Source organism: Oncorhynchus gorbuscha, linkage group LG12 (assembly GCF_021184085.1).
Source record: "Oncorhynchus gorbuscha isolate QuinsamMale2020 ecotype Even-year linkage group LG12, OgorEven_v1.0, whole genome shotgun sequence".
Lineage (NCBI taxonomy): Eukaryota > Metazoa > Chordata > Actinopteri > Salmoniformes > Salmonidae > Oncorhynchus > Oncorhynchus gorbuscha.
The window spans coordinates 67826188-67842740 of NC_060184.1; the positions used below are offsets into that span (position 1 = coordinate 67826188).

The window sequence follows — 16553 nt, forward strand, 5'->3', positions numbered from 1 at the left end:
ATCTACAGCACCGCAGGGCTCTCCAGACCGCCTCACCAGGGCCACACTGCCTGCCCTCCAGGAGCACCGCAGGGCTCTCCAGAGGGGGTGGGGTCTGCCAAACGCATCACCAGGGCCACACTGCCTGCCCTCCAGGACATCTACAGCACCGCAGGGCTCTCCAGAGGGGGTGGGGTCTGCCCAATCGCATCACCAGGGCCACACTGCCTGCCCTCCAGGACATCTACAGCACCGCAGGGCTCTCCAGAGGGTGGTGGGGTCTGCCAAACGCATCACCAGGGCCACACTGCCTGCCCTCCAGGACATCTACAGCACCATAGGGCTCTCCAGAGGGTGGTGGGGTCTGCCCAACGCATCACCAGGGCCACACTGCCTGCCCTCCAGGACATCTACAGCACCGCAGGGCTCTCCAGAGGGTGGTGGGGGCCAAGCATCACCAGGGCCACACTGCCTGCCCTCCAGGACATCTACAGCACCATAGGGCTCTCCAGAGGGTGGTGGGGTCTGCCCAACGCATCACCAGGGCCACACTGCCTGCCCTCCAGGACATCTACAGCACCGTAGGGCTCTCCAGAGGGTGGTGGGGTCTGCCCAACGCATCACCAGGGCCACACTGCCTGCCCTCCAGGACATCTACAGCACCGCAGGGCTCTCCAGAGGGTGGTGGGGTCTGCCAAACGCATCACCAGGGCCACACTGCCTGCCCTCCAGGACATCTACAGCACCGTAGGGCTCTCCAGAGGGTGGTGGGGTCTGCCCAACGCATCACCAGGGCCACACTGCCTGCCCTCCAGGACATCTACAGCACCGTAGGGCTCTCCAGAGGGTGGTGGGGTCTGCCCAACGCATCACCAGGGCCACACTGCCTGCCCTCCAGGACACCTACAGCACCCGATGTCACAGGAAGGTCAAAAAGATCATCAAGGACAACAACCACATGAACCACTGCCTGTTCACCCCGCTATCATCCAGAAGGCGAGGTCAGTACAGGTGCATCAAAGCTGGGACTGAGAGACTGAAAAACAGCTTCTATCTCAAGGCAATCAGACTGTTAAATAGCCATCACTAGCAGGCTACCACCCAGTTACTCAACATGAAGTGCCTGCAGCACTCCAGGACCAGGGTTCCATGCCCTAGAGACAGAACTAAATATTCTATGTGAATTTCCATATATCATGACACTAACAAAAGGGTTGAATTGTTCAGCAAAATGTCCAGTAAATGCTAACACAGCTTTGGTGATGAATGCATTTAGTACATAATGCATTTACTGTCATATCTCTATCAGGCTTGCTGTGACATGGGCCTGGATGGTGCAACATCTTCAAGCTGCCAGAATGAGGACTGTGGCCTTCAGTTGTACTGAACGCAAGGGTCTTACCTGGAAACAGGATGCACCTGAGCTCTATTCTGAATCTTATAGCAAAGGGTCTAGAGTTCCTTGAGATGTTTCTACAACTTGATTGGAGTCCACTTGTGGTAAATTCTATTGATTGGACATGATTTAGAAAGGCACACACCTGTCTATATAAGGTCGCACAGTTGACAGTGCATGTCAGAGCAAAAACCAAGCCATGAGGTCGAAGGAATTGTTTGTAGAGCATCCGAGACAGGATTGTGTTGAGGCACAGATCTGGGGAAGGGTACCAAAAAATGTCTGCAGCATTGAAAGTCCCCAAGAACACAATGGCCTCCATCATTCTTAAACGGAAGAAGCTTAGAACCACCAAGACTCTTCTTAGAGCTGGCCGCCCGGTCAAACTGAGCAATCGGGGGAGAAGGGCCTTGGTCAGGAAGGTGACCAAGAACCCAATGGTCACTCTGACAGAGCTCTAGAGTTCATCTGTGGAGATGGGAAAACCTTCCAGAAGGATAACCATCTCTGCAGTACAGAAACCTGGCACCATCCCTATGGTGAAGCATGGTGGTGGCAACATCATGCTGTGGGGATGTTTTCAGTGGCAGGGACTGGGAGACTAGCCAGGATCGATGGAAAGATGAATGGCGCAAAGTACAGAGAGATCCTTGATGAAAATCTGCTCCAGAGTGCTCAGGACGTCAGACTGGGCGAAGGTTCACCTTCCAACAGGATAACGACCCTAAGCACACCGCCAAGACAACGCAGGAGTGGCTTCTGGACAAGTCTCTGAATGTCCTCGAGTGGCCCAGCCAGAGCCCAGACTTGAACCCGATTGAACATCTCTGGAGAGACCTGAAAATAGCTGTGCAGCGATGGGAAACATGGCCTTTAAACTTTGAACACGTTCTGTCATACTGAATGCAGCCCAGGCAAATGTAATCGATCAACACGCCATTGCATTGATCAACCAGTGGTGTGTTAGATACCACCCACATACGTTTGCTTGATCACCCCTTTATCATCATACTGGAGGAAAAATTCATAAAGAAAGAAATAAAGAAATAATATAAATGAATAAAATTAAAGTGGGATAATTTTTTAAAATTAGTATTTATCTATTTATGTGTGCAATCATTCATCCATGTATTTATTTATTCATTTAATTCTAATTATGGCAGCTTTGGTCCTCTATATCAGAACCACAAGTTCCATTCCTAATGTAAAGGAAGATGATGTCTGTGTGATTACTACATGTGGTGGTGATGAAGATAATAAAAGTCCTGGACTGAGAAGCATCTGTACTGCCTGTAGTGATTCAGAACCTGAAATATCATCATTAAGTCCACAGTGGGTGATGGTATCCAAGCTAAATGTTCAGACGGCTAGATGAGTTTTTTTCAACCAAACTGTCACATCTCTTAACTCTCTAAGCTCTAAACTCGTTTTATAAGCATGGGGAAATAACATTTTTGGTGAGAAGAGAAGGAGAGAAGTGTGTGTCAAAATAGTAGTGGGGTGAGGATTTGACACGTACATGGAGAGTATATGTTCAGCAGGTGGTGGTGCTACAGTTACACAAACCCCAGGCACTTAGCTCTAAACTCAACTCTCTAAACTGTAAACTGAGTGAAGGGTTAGAATAGGTCAGAGGTCGGGGTTAGTTACCTGTTTGATAGCGCTGAGCAGCTTGCCGTAGCTGTACATTATGACAGAGAAAGGCAGTATCAGACAGAAGGTGAACAGACAGACGATGTAGGAGATGTTGTTGGGTGTCTGGGTCCTCCAGTCCACTGAACAGGTGGTTCCTAGAACACAGTACAACAATACACACTGTCAATATGAATACTGTTACTATGAATACGGTTGCTGTTACTATGAATACTGTTATTATGAATACTGTTACTATGAGTACTGTTACTATGAATACTGTTTCTGTTACTATGAATACGCTTACTATGAATACGGGTACTATGAATACTGTTACTATGAATACTGTTACTATGATTACTGTTACTGTAAATACTGTTACTATGAATGCTGTTACTGTTACTATGAGTACTGTTACTATGAATACTGTTTCTGTTACTATGAATGTTGTTACTGTTACTATGAGTACTGTTAATATTACTATGAATACTGTTAATGTTACTATGAATACTGTTACTATGAATACTGTTACTATAAATACTGTTACTATGAATACTGCTACTGTTACTATGAGTACTGTTACTATGAATACTGTTTCTGTTACTATGAATACTGTTACTATGAATACGGTTACTATGAATACTGTTACTATGAATACTGTTACTGTAAATACTGTTACTATGAATGCTGTTACTGTTACTATGAGTACTGTTACTGTTACTATGAATACTGTTTCTGTTACTATGAATATTGTTACTGTTACTATGAATACTGTTAATGTTACTATGAATACTCTTACTATGCCTACTGTTACTATGAATACTGTTACTGTTACTATGAATACTGTTTCTGTTACTATGAATATTGTTACTGTTACTATGAATACTGTTTCTGTTACTATGAATGTTGTTTGTGTTACTATGAATACTGTTACTATGAATGTTGTTTGTGTTACTATGAATACTGTTACTATGAATACTGTTTATGTTACTTTGCATACTGTTACTATGAATACTATTACTGTTACTATGAATACTGTTGCTATGAATACTGTTACTGTTACTATGAATAATTTAACTATAAATACTTTTACTATGAACAATGTTACTGCTACTATGAATACTGCTCCTATGAAGACTGTAACTATAAATACTGTTACTGCTACTATGAATGCTGTTACTATGAAGACTGTAACTATAAATACTGTTACTGCTACTATGAATGCTGTTACTATGAAGACTTAACTATAAATACTGTTACTGCTACTATGAATGCTGTTACTATGAAGACTGTAACTATAAATACTGTTACTGTTACTATGAATACTGTTACTATGAAGACTGTAAATAAATACTGTTACTGTTACTATGAATACTGTTACTATGAAGACATTAACTATAAATACTGTTACTGCTACTATGAATGCTGTTACTATGAATACGTTTACTATGAATACTGTTACTGCTACTATGAATGCTGTTACTATGAATACGTTTACTATGAATACTGTTACTAGGTAATAAATACTGCAGTTCCATATTGCACATTCACACACACACACACACGCACGCACGCACGCACGCACACACACACACACACACACACACACACACACACACACACACACACACACACACACACACATACATACACACACATGCACACACACACTCGCACGCACGCACCTGGTCCCTCGGGGCCATAGCTGCTCCAGCCCAGCAGCGGGGGCAGTGTCCAGGCCAGGGCGTAGACCCAGGAGAAACACACTCCAGCCACCGCTGTACCAAAGTCAGTACCATCCGCCTGCATCCGACACAGCATGGTGCAGCAACGCTCATAGGACAGCACTGCCAGGGAGATCAGAGACACGATACCTGGAACACATGCACAAGTGTCTGGAGAATAAGAGGGAGATTGAAACCCCAACATTAATTATTTGTATGTTTAATCACTTTAGGCTACTATTGAAGTTCATTGAGAAAATCTTACTCAAGATCCCGACAAAAGTTGTGATGCAGCTCTGCTGAACATTAAAACATTAGACCTGGCAGTGGCGATTTTAGCATGTAAATCTTGGTGAGGCAACAACAACAAAAAATGTGTAGTTGCATGCCAGAAAAGCCACAACACAACAATACATTAACTGCCCACAAACTGTTAGGGCCTACATAAAGCTGTCCCAACAGCAGAGTCCCAACAGCAGTCCCAACACCTTACCACTGCTACACCTGGCTATCAGCGGAGCCTTGTTTGGCAGCGAAACAGTTCATTCAGCCTCATTTACTGCCTTTTAAAAAACATGGCTGACTTGCTTAAACAAATGTGGTTTCTACTGAAATTTGAGATGTACAAACTATGGCATAAGGGGATGACGACTGGATAAGAGGCCATCCATTATTTTGATTAAGACATTAATGAACGAGCTAGGACTTAATCAATATAACTACTTGTTCAGCACTTTTGAAATGTGCAGCAACAGAATTCAGAACATGGGCCGTTCTTACAGTATTCTCCCTGTACACCAAGTCAGAACCGTAGAATAAATAAAGGGGGAATATAAGCAGACAAGGAAAGCTCTTACAATATTCAATGATTACATTTCTCTAAAACAGGCTATAGGCTACATGTGCACCACCAAGTCAGAACAGTAGGCAAAATTAAGAGGGGGAAAGGGACCAAATTATTAGGGTGAGGAACATTGGCTACTAACAACTTACTATTTATTTTTATTTAACCAGGCAAGTCAGTTAATAACAAATTGTTATTTACAATGATTGTCTACACCGGCTAAACCCTGACAACGCTAGGCCAATTGTGCGCCGTCCTATGGGACTCCCAATCACAGCTGGTTGTGAAACAGCCTGGATTCGAACCAGGGTGTCTGTAGTGACGCCTCAAGCACTGAGATGCAATGCCTCAGACCGCTGCGACACTCGGGAGCCCACAACATAACATACACTTAGTATTAATTTCTTAGCTACAGTGTACATATCTCCCCGGCATATTACATTATTTTGCAGCAGTATACAAGACGTTCCTGGACTCACCTTGTTGTGCTGTGCTCACTTGAACAGGAAGGTGGTGTGACGGTCTTTCGTGGACAAATTGTGTCATCAAACTTTGTTATAAAAATTCTGCCATTCTCTGGATTTATGGTGTATTCAAAACATCTGGGAACTCGTAAAAAAACAAGGTCGAATCATGGTGACATCAGTGATCTTCAGGTCAAGCTCTAAAGAGAGGCCTAGTTCCCAACGTGCGATTCTGCGTTGGATGACCTTTCAAAAAAAATTCAGAGTTCCCAGTTGTCTTGAACTTACTGAAGTCAGATTTTCAGGTCCTGAGTTTCCAATTATTTTGAGCGCGGCAGAAGTCATGTTGGATTGACAGCATGGCCAATGTTGAATGTTTATCATTTTAAGCTTGGAAAAGAGACCCTTAAACCCAGACTCTGGACCACTCCACTGAATAGTAGGCTAGTGATTGCTTTGCAACACTTGCAGTTAGCCACTGATTCCTTCCAAACCACTCATTGTTGAATTTGCGATTTCCATCCGATGAGCACAGATACATTTTATCTACAATTTGTCTTCATTATTTATCTTCATATGACAAGGATTAAAAAGGATTTGCCAGTAGATTGTCGACTTGATTCATGATGATGACTGCTAGCTTACAAACTAAGATTTTTAAAGTATGATGTTGACATGATCAGTCCAATCAAAGCTACTGTAGATATAATGTGGTTTGACGTTATTTTCAACTGTGGCCAATGACCTTGAGCTTTCTTGGATGGGCACTTCTAATGTAACTCTATGGCAGCACCCATGAGGCTTGAATTTGCGAGCTCTACCCTTACATTTGGCAGTGACTTAGTGTCCCTAGGAGTGACAGAACAGTGAGCCAATCACAGCACAACTAGAGAACATTACCAACCCCTACACACCCGTATTTCCCACCCCACCACCACAGAAAGCACTGAGCTACGCTGAAACACCTGCATTTTGGAGCTGCCTTACTCAAGAAAGAGAAAAAAAAGACCATTTTGTATGCGGCTTTATTAACTCCATTGAATTACATTGTTTGCAAAATGATATCAAACACATTTAGTGAATACTTTCAGCTGAGCTGCGTTTGTTGGCAAGAGGAAATGATTTCAATTGGTTAAGGATAGGGTTTGGGGTTGTGGTAGGCTAAGTTTAGTCGATAAATATGACACACACACCCACACTAGGCTACTCACCCAAACAGGAGTTGATGAAGCCATACCAGACGCATCCCGCCCTACCGATCAGCCACTTGCCCTGCGTGGCAGCAGCGAAGCTGAACGGTGTCCCGAGCACGCAGACCAGCAGGTCCGAAACACACACACTCAACAGCAGGACGTTGATGGGCGAGCGCAGCGTATGGTACCGGCAGAATAACGTTAACACCAGGAGGTTGTTGAGGAAACCGAATGTACCTATGAACCCCAGACACACTGCCACCACGAGATGTCCCGTAGGACTCAGAGAACCTGAGCCTCCTCCCTGCGTGACCACCGTTTTACCGTCACTGACTCCCCATGGGCAGCTCACGCCGCAGCTCAGACTAACGTTAGACACTATCATACCGGCCCGTTAGTTACTCTACAGGTGGCCGGTGGAGTTGAGAGGAAAGATAATCCATTTGGTTCGGTCTCTCTGTCTCTGTCAGCCCATCACGAGAGGAGCACAAACAGCCGCGTGAAACATTGTAGTGTTTACTCACATCCAACTCTGCTCATGGTCTGGAGAGAAAAAGGACACCACTAAAAAAGTGAATGTTCGTTCACTGTTAGCTGAAAACAACATCCCTTCATCAGGTGAATTCCACTGGGTAGAAACGGCAGTCCTCTCCTGCGCCCCGCTCACCGACTGGCTGCGTAAAGTTCAGTTAACTCTCAGTGAAGGATGCGTGTGTTTCCCTCCCCGTGGTCCACCGTGTGTACTCGGAGGTCATCTTGCTCTGCCCGCCACCGGGAGTCTTCTCGCGCTTTTAAAGGTGTGACGTTACATATCCTGATGCAAGAGAGTGTAAGGGAAAGGATTGGTCGTGAAAGGGGGCACATGGCAGCATAAGTGGTCATTTCATAATAATAAAAATAATAATGATGTTTCATAGTCACATTCACCGAATAGGTGCAGCGTAATATGTTATTTTACAGGGTCAGCCATATTAGTTGAGTCGTATGGCGCCCCTGGAGCAAATTAGGGTTGTGTCTTGCTTAAGGGCACATCGACAGATTTCCCACCTTGTCGGATCAGGTATTCGAACCAGCGACCTTAGTTACTGGCCCAACGCTAATAAGAGAGGAAATGATATTCATAAAACTGGTGTTTGTTGTTGATATATCCTTTCAACAAAACAGGAAACTGGAAATGCTTCTCTCCAGACCTGCCATATTCATCCTCCTCTCTAATGACTTGGGGTTCCCACCAACCTGTTGTTCTTCAAAGCAAACATACTGTACCTACATAGACGACAGATACTTGGTCGATGTGATGTAGCCTACACATTTCAGCACATTGGACAGCACCCTTCAGGCAGGACGTTTGATGGATGTATGAAAGCCAGATTTTTGATTCTCTGAAACAGTGATTTCTGATCTGACTTCCTCTAGTTATTATTATAAGGGAAAAAATGTTGAACAAATTCGGGGGCAATAGAAAAGCAGTAGCTAGAGAGATTATTCTGATTGGGTTAGGTCAGCCAATGTAATTCCCTGTCAGAGCACTGGGAAATCAATGCTATTGGGCTGGACATACAGAAAAGCACATACACACATTTATCAGGGCAGAGTGAGTTGTTATTTTGAAGACTTGTGTTAGCTCCCAAAGCTAATACCCTTTAGCTCATGCATACGGACGCTCACACACACACACACACACACACACACACACACACACACACACACACACACACACACACACACACACACACACACACACACACACACACACACACACACACACACACACACACACACACACACACACACACACACACACATCTTCTAGACTGTTGTCTACCTGGAACTCAGGGTCAGAGATTTAAAAAAAGAAAGAGACAAAGTGACAGAGAAGGAGAAATGTAAAAATATCACCATCTGTTATGTTTGTGTCTCTCTGGTAACATTGTACTTTAGCTGTCCTGCTAATACAGCACTGTGGAAATACATGGAGAGAGAAAGAGGGAAGATAGAGAGAGAGAAGGGAGAGAGAGTGGAAGGGAGAGGGAGGATAGAGAGGGGAGGGAGAGAGAGGGAGGATAGAGAGAGAGACGACACAGGCTGGTGAAGGACCTGCATTTACCCTTAAGAGTATCTCGCTCTCTCTACCCCCCCCCCTCTCTCTATATATCCTCCCTCTCTCCCCTCTCTCTCTCTCCTCCCTCTCTCTCTCAATTTCATTTCAATTTAAGGGGCTTTATTGGCATGGGAAACATATGTTAACATTGCCAAAGGGACCAGGACGGCAGGGTAGCCTAGTGGTTAGAGCGTTGGACTAGTAATCGGAAGGTTGCAAGTTCAAACCCCTGAGCTGACAAGGTACAAATCTGTCGTTCTGCCCCTGAACAGGCAGTTAACCCACTGTTCCTAGGCCGTCATTGAAAATAAGAATTTGTTCTTAACTGACTTGCCTAGTTAAATAAAGGTTCAAAAAATAAAAGCAAGTGAAGTAGATAATAAACAAAAGTGAAATAAACAATAACAGTAAACATTAATAGTAAACATTACACTCACAAAGGTTCCAAAATGAGAAAGAGATATCAGGCATGAGAGGATCTGCAGAGAAGAATGGGAGAAACTCCCCAAATACAGGTGTGCCAAGATTCTAGTGTCATACCCAAAAAGACTGGAGGCGGGTGCTTCAACAAAGTACTGAGTAAAGGCTCTGAATACTTATGTAAATGTGATAATGAAATAAAAACGTAACAAAATAAAAAGTCAAGGGGTCTGAATGTTTTCTGAATGCTCTGTATGTGTCTCTAATATGGTCATACATTGGGCAGGAGGTTAGGAAGTGCAGCTCAGTTTCCACCTCATTTTGTGGGCAGTGTGCACATAGCCTGTCACCTCTTAAGAGCCAGGTCTGGCTACCTTTCTCAATAGCAAGGCTAGATATAGTCAACGATTCCCTTAATTTTGGGTCAATCACTCACAGTGGTCAGGTATTCTGCCACAGTGTACTCTCTGTTGAGGGGCAAGTACCATTCTAGTTTGCTCTGTTTTTTGCTTAATTCTTTTCAATGTGTCAAGTAATTATCTTCTTGTTTTCTCTCTCCCCCTCTCTCCTACCCTTGTCAAGGGACTGGTTGAGCTGTGAGTGAGTGAGGGCCTGAATTCAGAAACACATCAGTATCCATTTACACACACCATTACACACATCTATCACAATCACAATCACAAACACTGACACACGTACACACGCCCACACGCACACACACACAAATACACACTTAGAGCTGAAACATCAGAGGACTGTCCCTACTGACAAGGGACAAGTACAAAAAGGTGAGAAATGGAGAGATGAGAGGGATAATTTGGTGGGGAACGTAACAAAATGGGGGCTCGTCTGGGATCTTGTTTCCCATGAGTATAGTAGTCTCCATAAATCACCTACTCTGAAGCTCTGCTGTGCCCAGATTTGGAGTGTTCAAAATCCACTTCTGTGGTAGAGTTTCTGCCACATAAAAAAACATGAACTGGCTCACACCCAGAGAAAATGATTTGATGTGGAGGTGCTGACTAGCGGGGGAAAAACTATAAGCTATACAAGATAAAGACTGTCACACACCCTATATATAAACTCCCAATCATTTATTGGGTAAATCACCAATGTTTCCGCATCACTGTGACCCCTCAGGGTGACTGACATCCACCCTGAGGGGTCATCAGATTGGTGGAAGCATTTTGAAGGTTGCATAAACACACAAGCTAACAACAAAAGCATGGACTTTAAGTTGGAAGCATTTGTGGAAAATCCCAACATGGGACATGCTATATAAATGTACGAAGGCAAAATCATTATGATATCAAAGTTGCACATGCTGATTTGAAAGCAGTAGTGAAATATTTAGTTTACACTGCTTTGGTGGAGGAGGAAATGCTCCCGGAGCGGGAGGATGTTGAAAAGTACCTACGGGTGGTTGAGAACATCCCAATGACGTGCAACTGAGATTGGTAGAACTAAAGGCAAAATAGTAACGACAGAAATTAGAGCTTGAGCACAAGGAAGGTAAGAGATAGATCTGGAAGCACTCTGATTCTAGTCAGGCCATCCTGCACACAGAGTTTTATCTTGGTCGGAACAGACCACTTGTACCGCCTTTCAATACAAAGAAGGTGGATGTATATTGTACTCTGAACGGATTGCCACATCCCTAAAATATCCATGAGACATGTGTGCTCCAGTGGTCTTGAGAGACGTGGACTGTTAACACCTTTAGTTGGCTCTCCCTACTTGATTTCTAGAAAAAACATCCTTTATTTGATCTTCCCTGTTTTGCTTCCTGTCTTTAAGTTTAGCAAATTTAGTGGGCGCTCAGGGTGGTTGTCTTTTAGGACCCGGTTGTTGTTGGTCAACTTTCAGTGGACTCCCCATGAGTGTCTTTCAGAACCCCACCTAAAACCCCCACCTGCTTTGTTTTGGTTGTTGTCAGTGATGCATTGTTAGTTCCTCCTGTTTGAGCGAAAATTTTGAGTTTTCTTGCTGGGAAACGTAACAAATAAAATCTGTTTATTGGGTGCGTAAACAGTTTAGCAGATAATATAGCAGGTGCAGCGAAATACTTATGTTACTAGCTCCTAACAATAGAGTAAAATGTCAAACAAGTAACAAAAAATCAAGGTATTATTATTATTTTTTTTTACAAGAAATCCAATTAACAACCCAAATAGTAACATTAATCCAAATGCAATATATACGTATATACACAGGATGAGTTTACAGAAAATCACATTGTCGGCTTTTTGATGAATTTATTTGCAAATTATGGTGGAAAATAAGTATTTGGTCAATAACAAAAGTTTATCTCAATACTTTGTTATATACCCTTTGTTGGCAATGACAGAGGTCAAACGTTTTCTGTAATTCTTCACAAGATTTCACACACTGTTGCTGGTATTTTGGCCCATTCCTCCATGAAGATCTCCTCTAGAGCAGTGATGTTTTGGGGCTGTTGCTGGGCAACACAGACTTTCAACTCCCTCCAAAGATTTTCTATGGGGTTGAGATCTGGAGACTGGCTAGGCCACTCCAGGCCCTTGAAATGCTTCTTACGAAGCCACTCCTTCGTTGCCCGGGCGGTGTGTTTGGGATCATTGTCATGCTGAAAGACCCAGCCACATTTCATCTTCAATGCCATTGCTGATGGAAGGAGGTTTTCACTCAAAATCTCACGATACATGGCCTCATTCATTCTTTCCTTTACACGGATCAGTCGTCCTGGTCCCCATGCTTCACAGTAGGTATGGTGTTCTTTGGATGCAACTCAGCATTCTTTGTCCTCCAAACACGACGAGTTGAGTTTTTACCAAAAAATTATATTTTGGTTTCATCTGACCATATGATATTCTCCCAATCTTCTTCTGGATCATCCAAATGCTCTCTAGCAAACTTCAGACGGGCCTGGACATGTACTGGCTTAAGCAGGGGGACACGTCTGGCACTGCAGGATTTGAGTCCCTGGCGGCGTAGTGTGTTACTGATGGCAGGCTTGTTACTTTGGTCCCAGCTCTCTGCAGGTCATTCACTAGGTCCCCCCGTGTGGTTCTGGGATTTTTGCTCACAGTTCTTGTGATCATTTTGACCCCACAGGGTGAGATCTTGCGTGGAGCCCCAGATCGAGGGAGATGATCAGTGGTCTTGTATGTCTTCCATTTCCTAATAATTGCTCCCACAGTTGATTTCTTCAAACCAAGCTGCTTACATTTACATTTACATTTAAGTCATTTAGCAGACGCTCTTATCCAGAGCGACTTACCTATTGCAGATTCAGTCTTCCCAGCCTGGTGCAGGTCTACAATTTTGTTTCTGGTGTCCTTTGACAGCTCTTTGGTCTTGGCCATAGTGGAGTTTGGAGTGTGACTGTTTGAGATTGTGGACAGGTGTCTTTTATACTTGCTTGTTTGTAGGTGACCAAATACTTATTTTCCACCATAATTTGAAATTAAATTAATTAAAAATCCTACAATGTGATTTTCTGGAGAAAAAAAAATCTCATTTTTTCTGTCATAGTTGAAGTGTACCTATGATGAAAATTACAGGCCTATCTCATCTTTTTAAGTGGGAGAACTTGCACAATTGGTGGCTGACTAAATGCTTTTTTGCCCCACTGTATATACTAAGAATGATACGTACAGCAGTATGTATACTAAGAATGATATGTACAGCAGTAGATACAGCAGTAGATATACTAAGAATGATACTTACAGCAGTATATATACTATAGTATATATATACTATATATACAGTATATATACTCCTCCCTAAGTTTGTTTTACTCACTGCTTTAGCACACTCTGCTAACCCTGATGTCCTTGCCGTGTCTGAATCCTGGCTCAGGAAGGCCACCAAAAATTCAGAGATTTCCATACCCAACTATAACATCTTCCGTCAAGATAGAACTGCCAAAGGGGGCGGAGTCGCAGTCTACTGCAGAGATAGCCTGCAAAGTAATGTCATACTTTCCAGGTCCATACCCAAACAGTTTGAACTACTAATTTTGAAAATTACTCTCTCCAGAAACAAGTCTCTCACTGTTGCCGCCTGCTACCGACCCCCCTCAGCTCCCAGCTGTGCCCTGGACACCATTTGTGAATTGATCGCCCCCATCTAGCTTCAGAGTTCGTTCTGTTAGGTGACCTAAACTGGGATATGCTTAACACCCCGGCAGTCCTACAATCTAAGCTAGATGCCCTCAATCTCACTCAAATCATCAAGGAACCCACCAGGTACAACCCTAACTCTGTAAACAAGGGCACCCTCATAGACGTCATCCTGACCAACTGGTCCTCCAAATATACCTCTGCTGTCTTCAACCAGGATCTCAGCGATCACTGCCTCATCGCCTGTATCCGCCACGGAGCCGCAGTCAAACGACCACCCCTCATCACTGTCAAACGCTCCCTAAAACACTTCTGTGAGCAGGCCTTTCTAATCGACCTGGCCCGGGTATCCTGGAAGGACATTGACCTCATCCCGTCAGTTGAGGATGCATGGTCATTCTTTAAAAGTAACTTCCTCACCATTTTAGATAAGCATGCTCCATTCAAAAAATGCAGAACCAAGAACAGATACAGCCCTTGGTTCACTCCAGATCTGACTGCCCTCGACCAGCACAAAAACATCCTGTGGCGGACTGCAATAGCATCGAATAGCTCCCGTGATATGCAACTGTTCAGGGAAGTCAGGAACCAATACACGCAGTCAGTCAGGAAAGCTAAGGCCAGCTTCTTCAGGCAGAAGTTTGCATCCTGTAGCTCCAACTCCAAAAAGTTCTGGGACACTGTGAAGTCCATGGAGAACAAGAGCACCTCCTCCCAGCTGCCCACTGCACTGAGGCTAGGAAACACGGTCTCCACCGATAAATCCATGATTATCGAAAACTTCAATAAGCACTTCTCAACGGCTGGCCATACCTTCCGCCTGGCTACTCCAACCTCGGCCAACAGCTCCGCCCCCCCCGTAGCTCCTCACCCAAGCCTCTCCAGGTTCTCCTTTACCCAAATCCAGATAGCAGATGTTCTGAAAGAGCTGCAAAACCTGGACCCGTACAAATCAGCTGGGCTTGACAATCTGGACCCGCTATTTCTGAAACTATCTGCCGCCATTGTCGCAACCCCTATTACCAGCCTGTTCAACATCTCTTTCATATCGTCTGAGATCCCCAAGGATTGGAAAGCTGCCGCAGTCATCCCCCTCTTCAAAGGGGGAGACACCCTGGACCCAAACTGTTACAGACCTATATCCATCCTGCCCTGCCTATCTAAGGTCTTCGAAAGCCAAGTCAACAAACAGGTCACTGACCATCTCGAATCCCACCGTACCTTCTCCGCTGTGCAATCTGGTTTCCGAGCCGGTCACGGGTGCACCTCAGCCACACTCAAGGTACTAAACGATATCATAACCGCCATCGATAAAACACAGTACTGTGCAGCCGTCTTCATCGACCTCGCCAAGGCTTTCGACTCTGTCAATCACCATATTCTTATCGGCAGACTCAACAGCCTCGGTTTTTCGGATGACTGCCTTGCCTGGTTCACCAATTACTTTGCAGACAGAGTTCAGTGTGTCAAATCGGAGGGCATGCTGTCCGGTCCTCTGGCAGTGTCTATGGGGGTGCCACAGGGTTCAATTCTCGGGCCGACTCTTTTCTCTGTATATATCAATGAAGTGCTCTTGCTGCGGGCGATTCCCTGATCCACCTCTACGCAGACGACACCATTCTATATACTTTCGGCCCGTCATTGGACACTGTGCTATCTAACCTCCAAACGAGCTTCAATGCCATACAGCACTCCTTCCGTGGCCTCCAACTGCTCTTAAACGCGAGTAAAACCAAATGCATGCTTTTCAACCGATCGCTGCCTGCACCCGCATGCCCGACTAGCATCACCACCCTGGATGGTTCCGACCTTGAATATGTGGACATCTATAAGTACCTAGGTGTCTGGCTAGACTGCAAACTCTCCTTCCAGACCCACATCAAACATCTCCAATCGAAAATCAAATCAAGAGTCGGCTTTCTATTCCGCAACAAAGCCTCCTTCACTCACGCTGCCAAGCTTACCCTAGTAAAACTGACTATCCTACCGATCCTCGACTTCGGCGATGTCATCTACAAAATGGCTTCCAACACTCTACTCAGCAAACTGGATGCAGTCTATCACAGTGCCATCCGTTTTGTCACTAAAGCACCTTATACCACCCACCACTGCAACTTGTATGCTCTAGTCGGCTGGCCCTCACTACATATTCGTCGCCAGACCCACTGGCTCCAGGTCATCTACAAGTCCATGCTAGGTAAAGCTCCGCCTTATCTCAGTTCACTGGTCACGATGGCAACACCCATCCATAGCACGCGCTCCAGCAGGTGTATCTCACTGATCATCCCTAAAGCCAACACATCATTTGGCCGCCTTTCGTTCCAGTACTCTGCTGCCTGTGACTGGAACGAATTGCAAAAATCGCTGAAGTTGGAGACTTTTATCTCCCTCACCAACTTCAAACATCAGCTATCCGAGCAGCTAACCGATCGCTGCAGCTGTACATAGTCTATAGGAAAATAGCCCACCCATTTTCACCTACCTCATTCCCATACTGTTTTTATACTGTTTTTATTTATTTATTTTTCTGCTCTTTTGCACACCAATATCTCTACCTGTACATGACCATCTGATCATTTATCACTCCAGTGTTAATCTGCAAAATTGTATTATTTGCCTACCTCCTCATGCCTTTTGCACACATTGTATATAGACTGCCCATTTTTTCTACTGTGTTATTGACTTGTTAATTGTTTA

The 16553-nt window shown here is 44.4% G+C and overlaps 2 protein-coding genes across 2 annotated transcripts in view; both read right to left on the bottom strand.

The window, feature by feature from the left end:
- tmtopsb (teleost multiple tissue opsin b) overlaps positions 1 to 7976 on the bottom strand; it is a 9602-nt gene extending 1626 nt beyond the window's left edge. Inside the window, exons 1-3 of the mRNA XM_046293094.1 lie at positions 7251 to 7976; positions 4693 to 4881; positions 3026 to 3165 (exon numbers count right to left, since the gene is read on the bottom strand). Coding sequence (XP_046149050.1) covers positions 3026 to 3165; positions 4693 to 4881; positions 7251 to 7617 — 696 coding nt within the window. The 5' untranslated portion in view covers positions 7618 to 7976. The remainder of the gene's footprint in view (positions 1 to 3025; positions 3166 to 4692; positions 4882 to 7250) is intronic.
- Positions 1 to 16553, bottom strand: part of tnk2a (tyrosine kinase, non-receptor, 2a) — a 66989-nt gene that overhangs the window by 13239 nt on the left and 37197 nt on the right.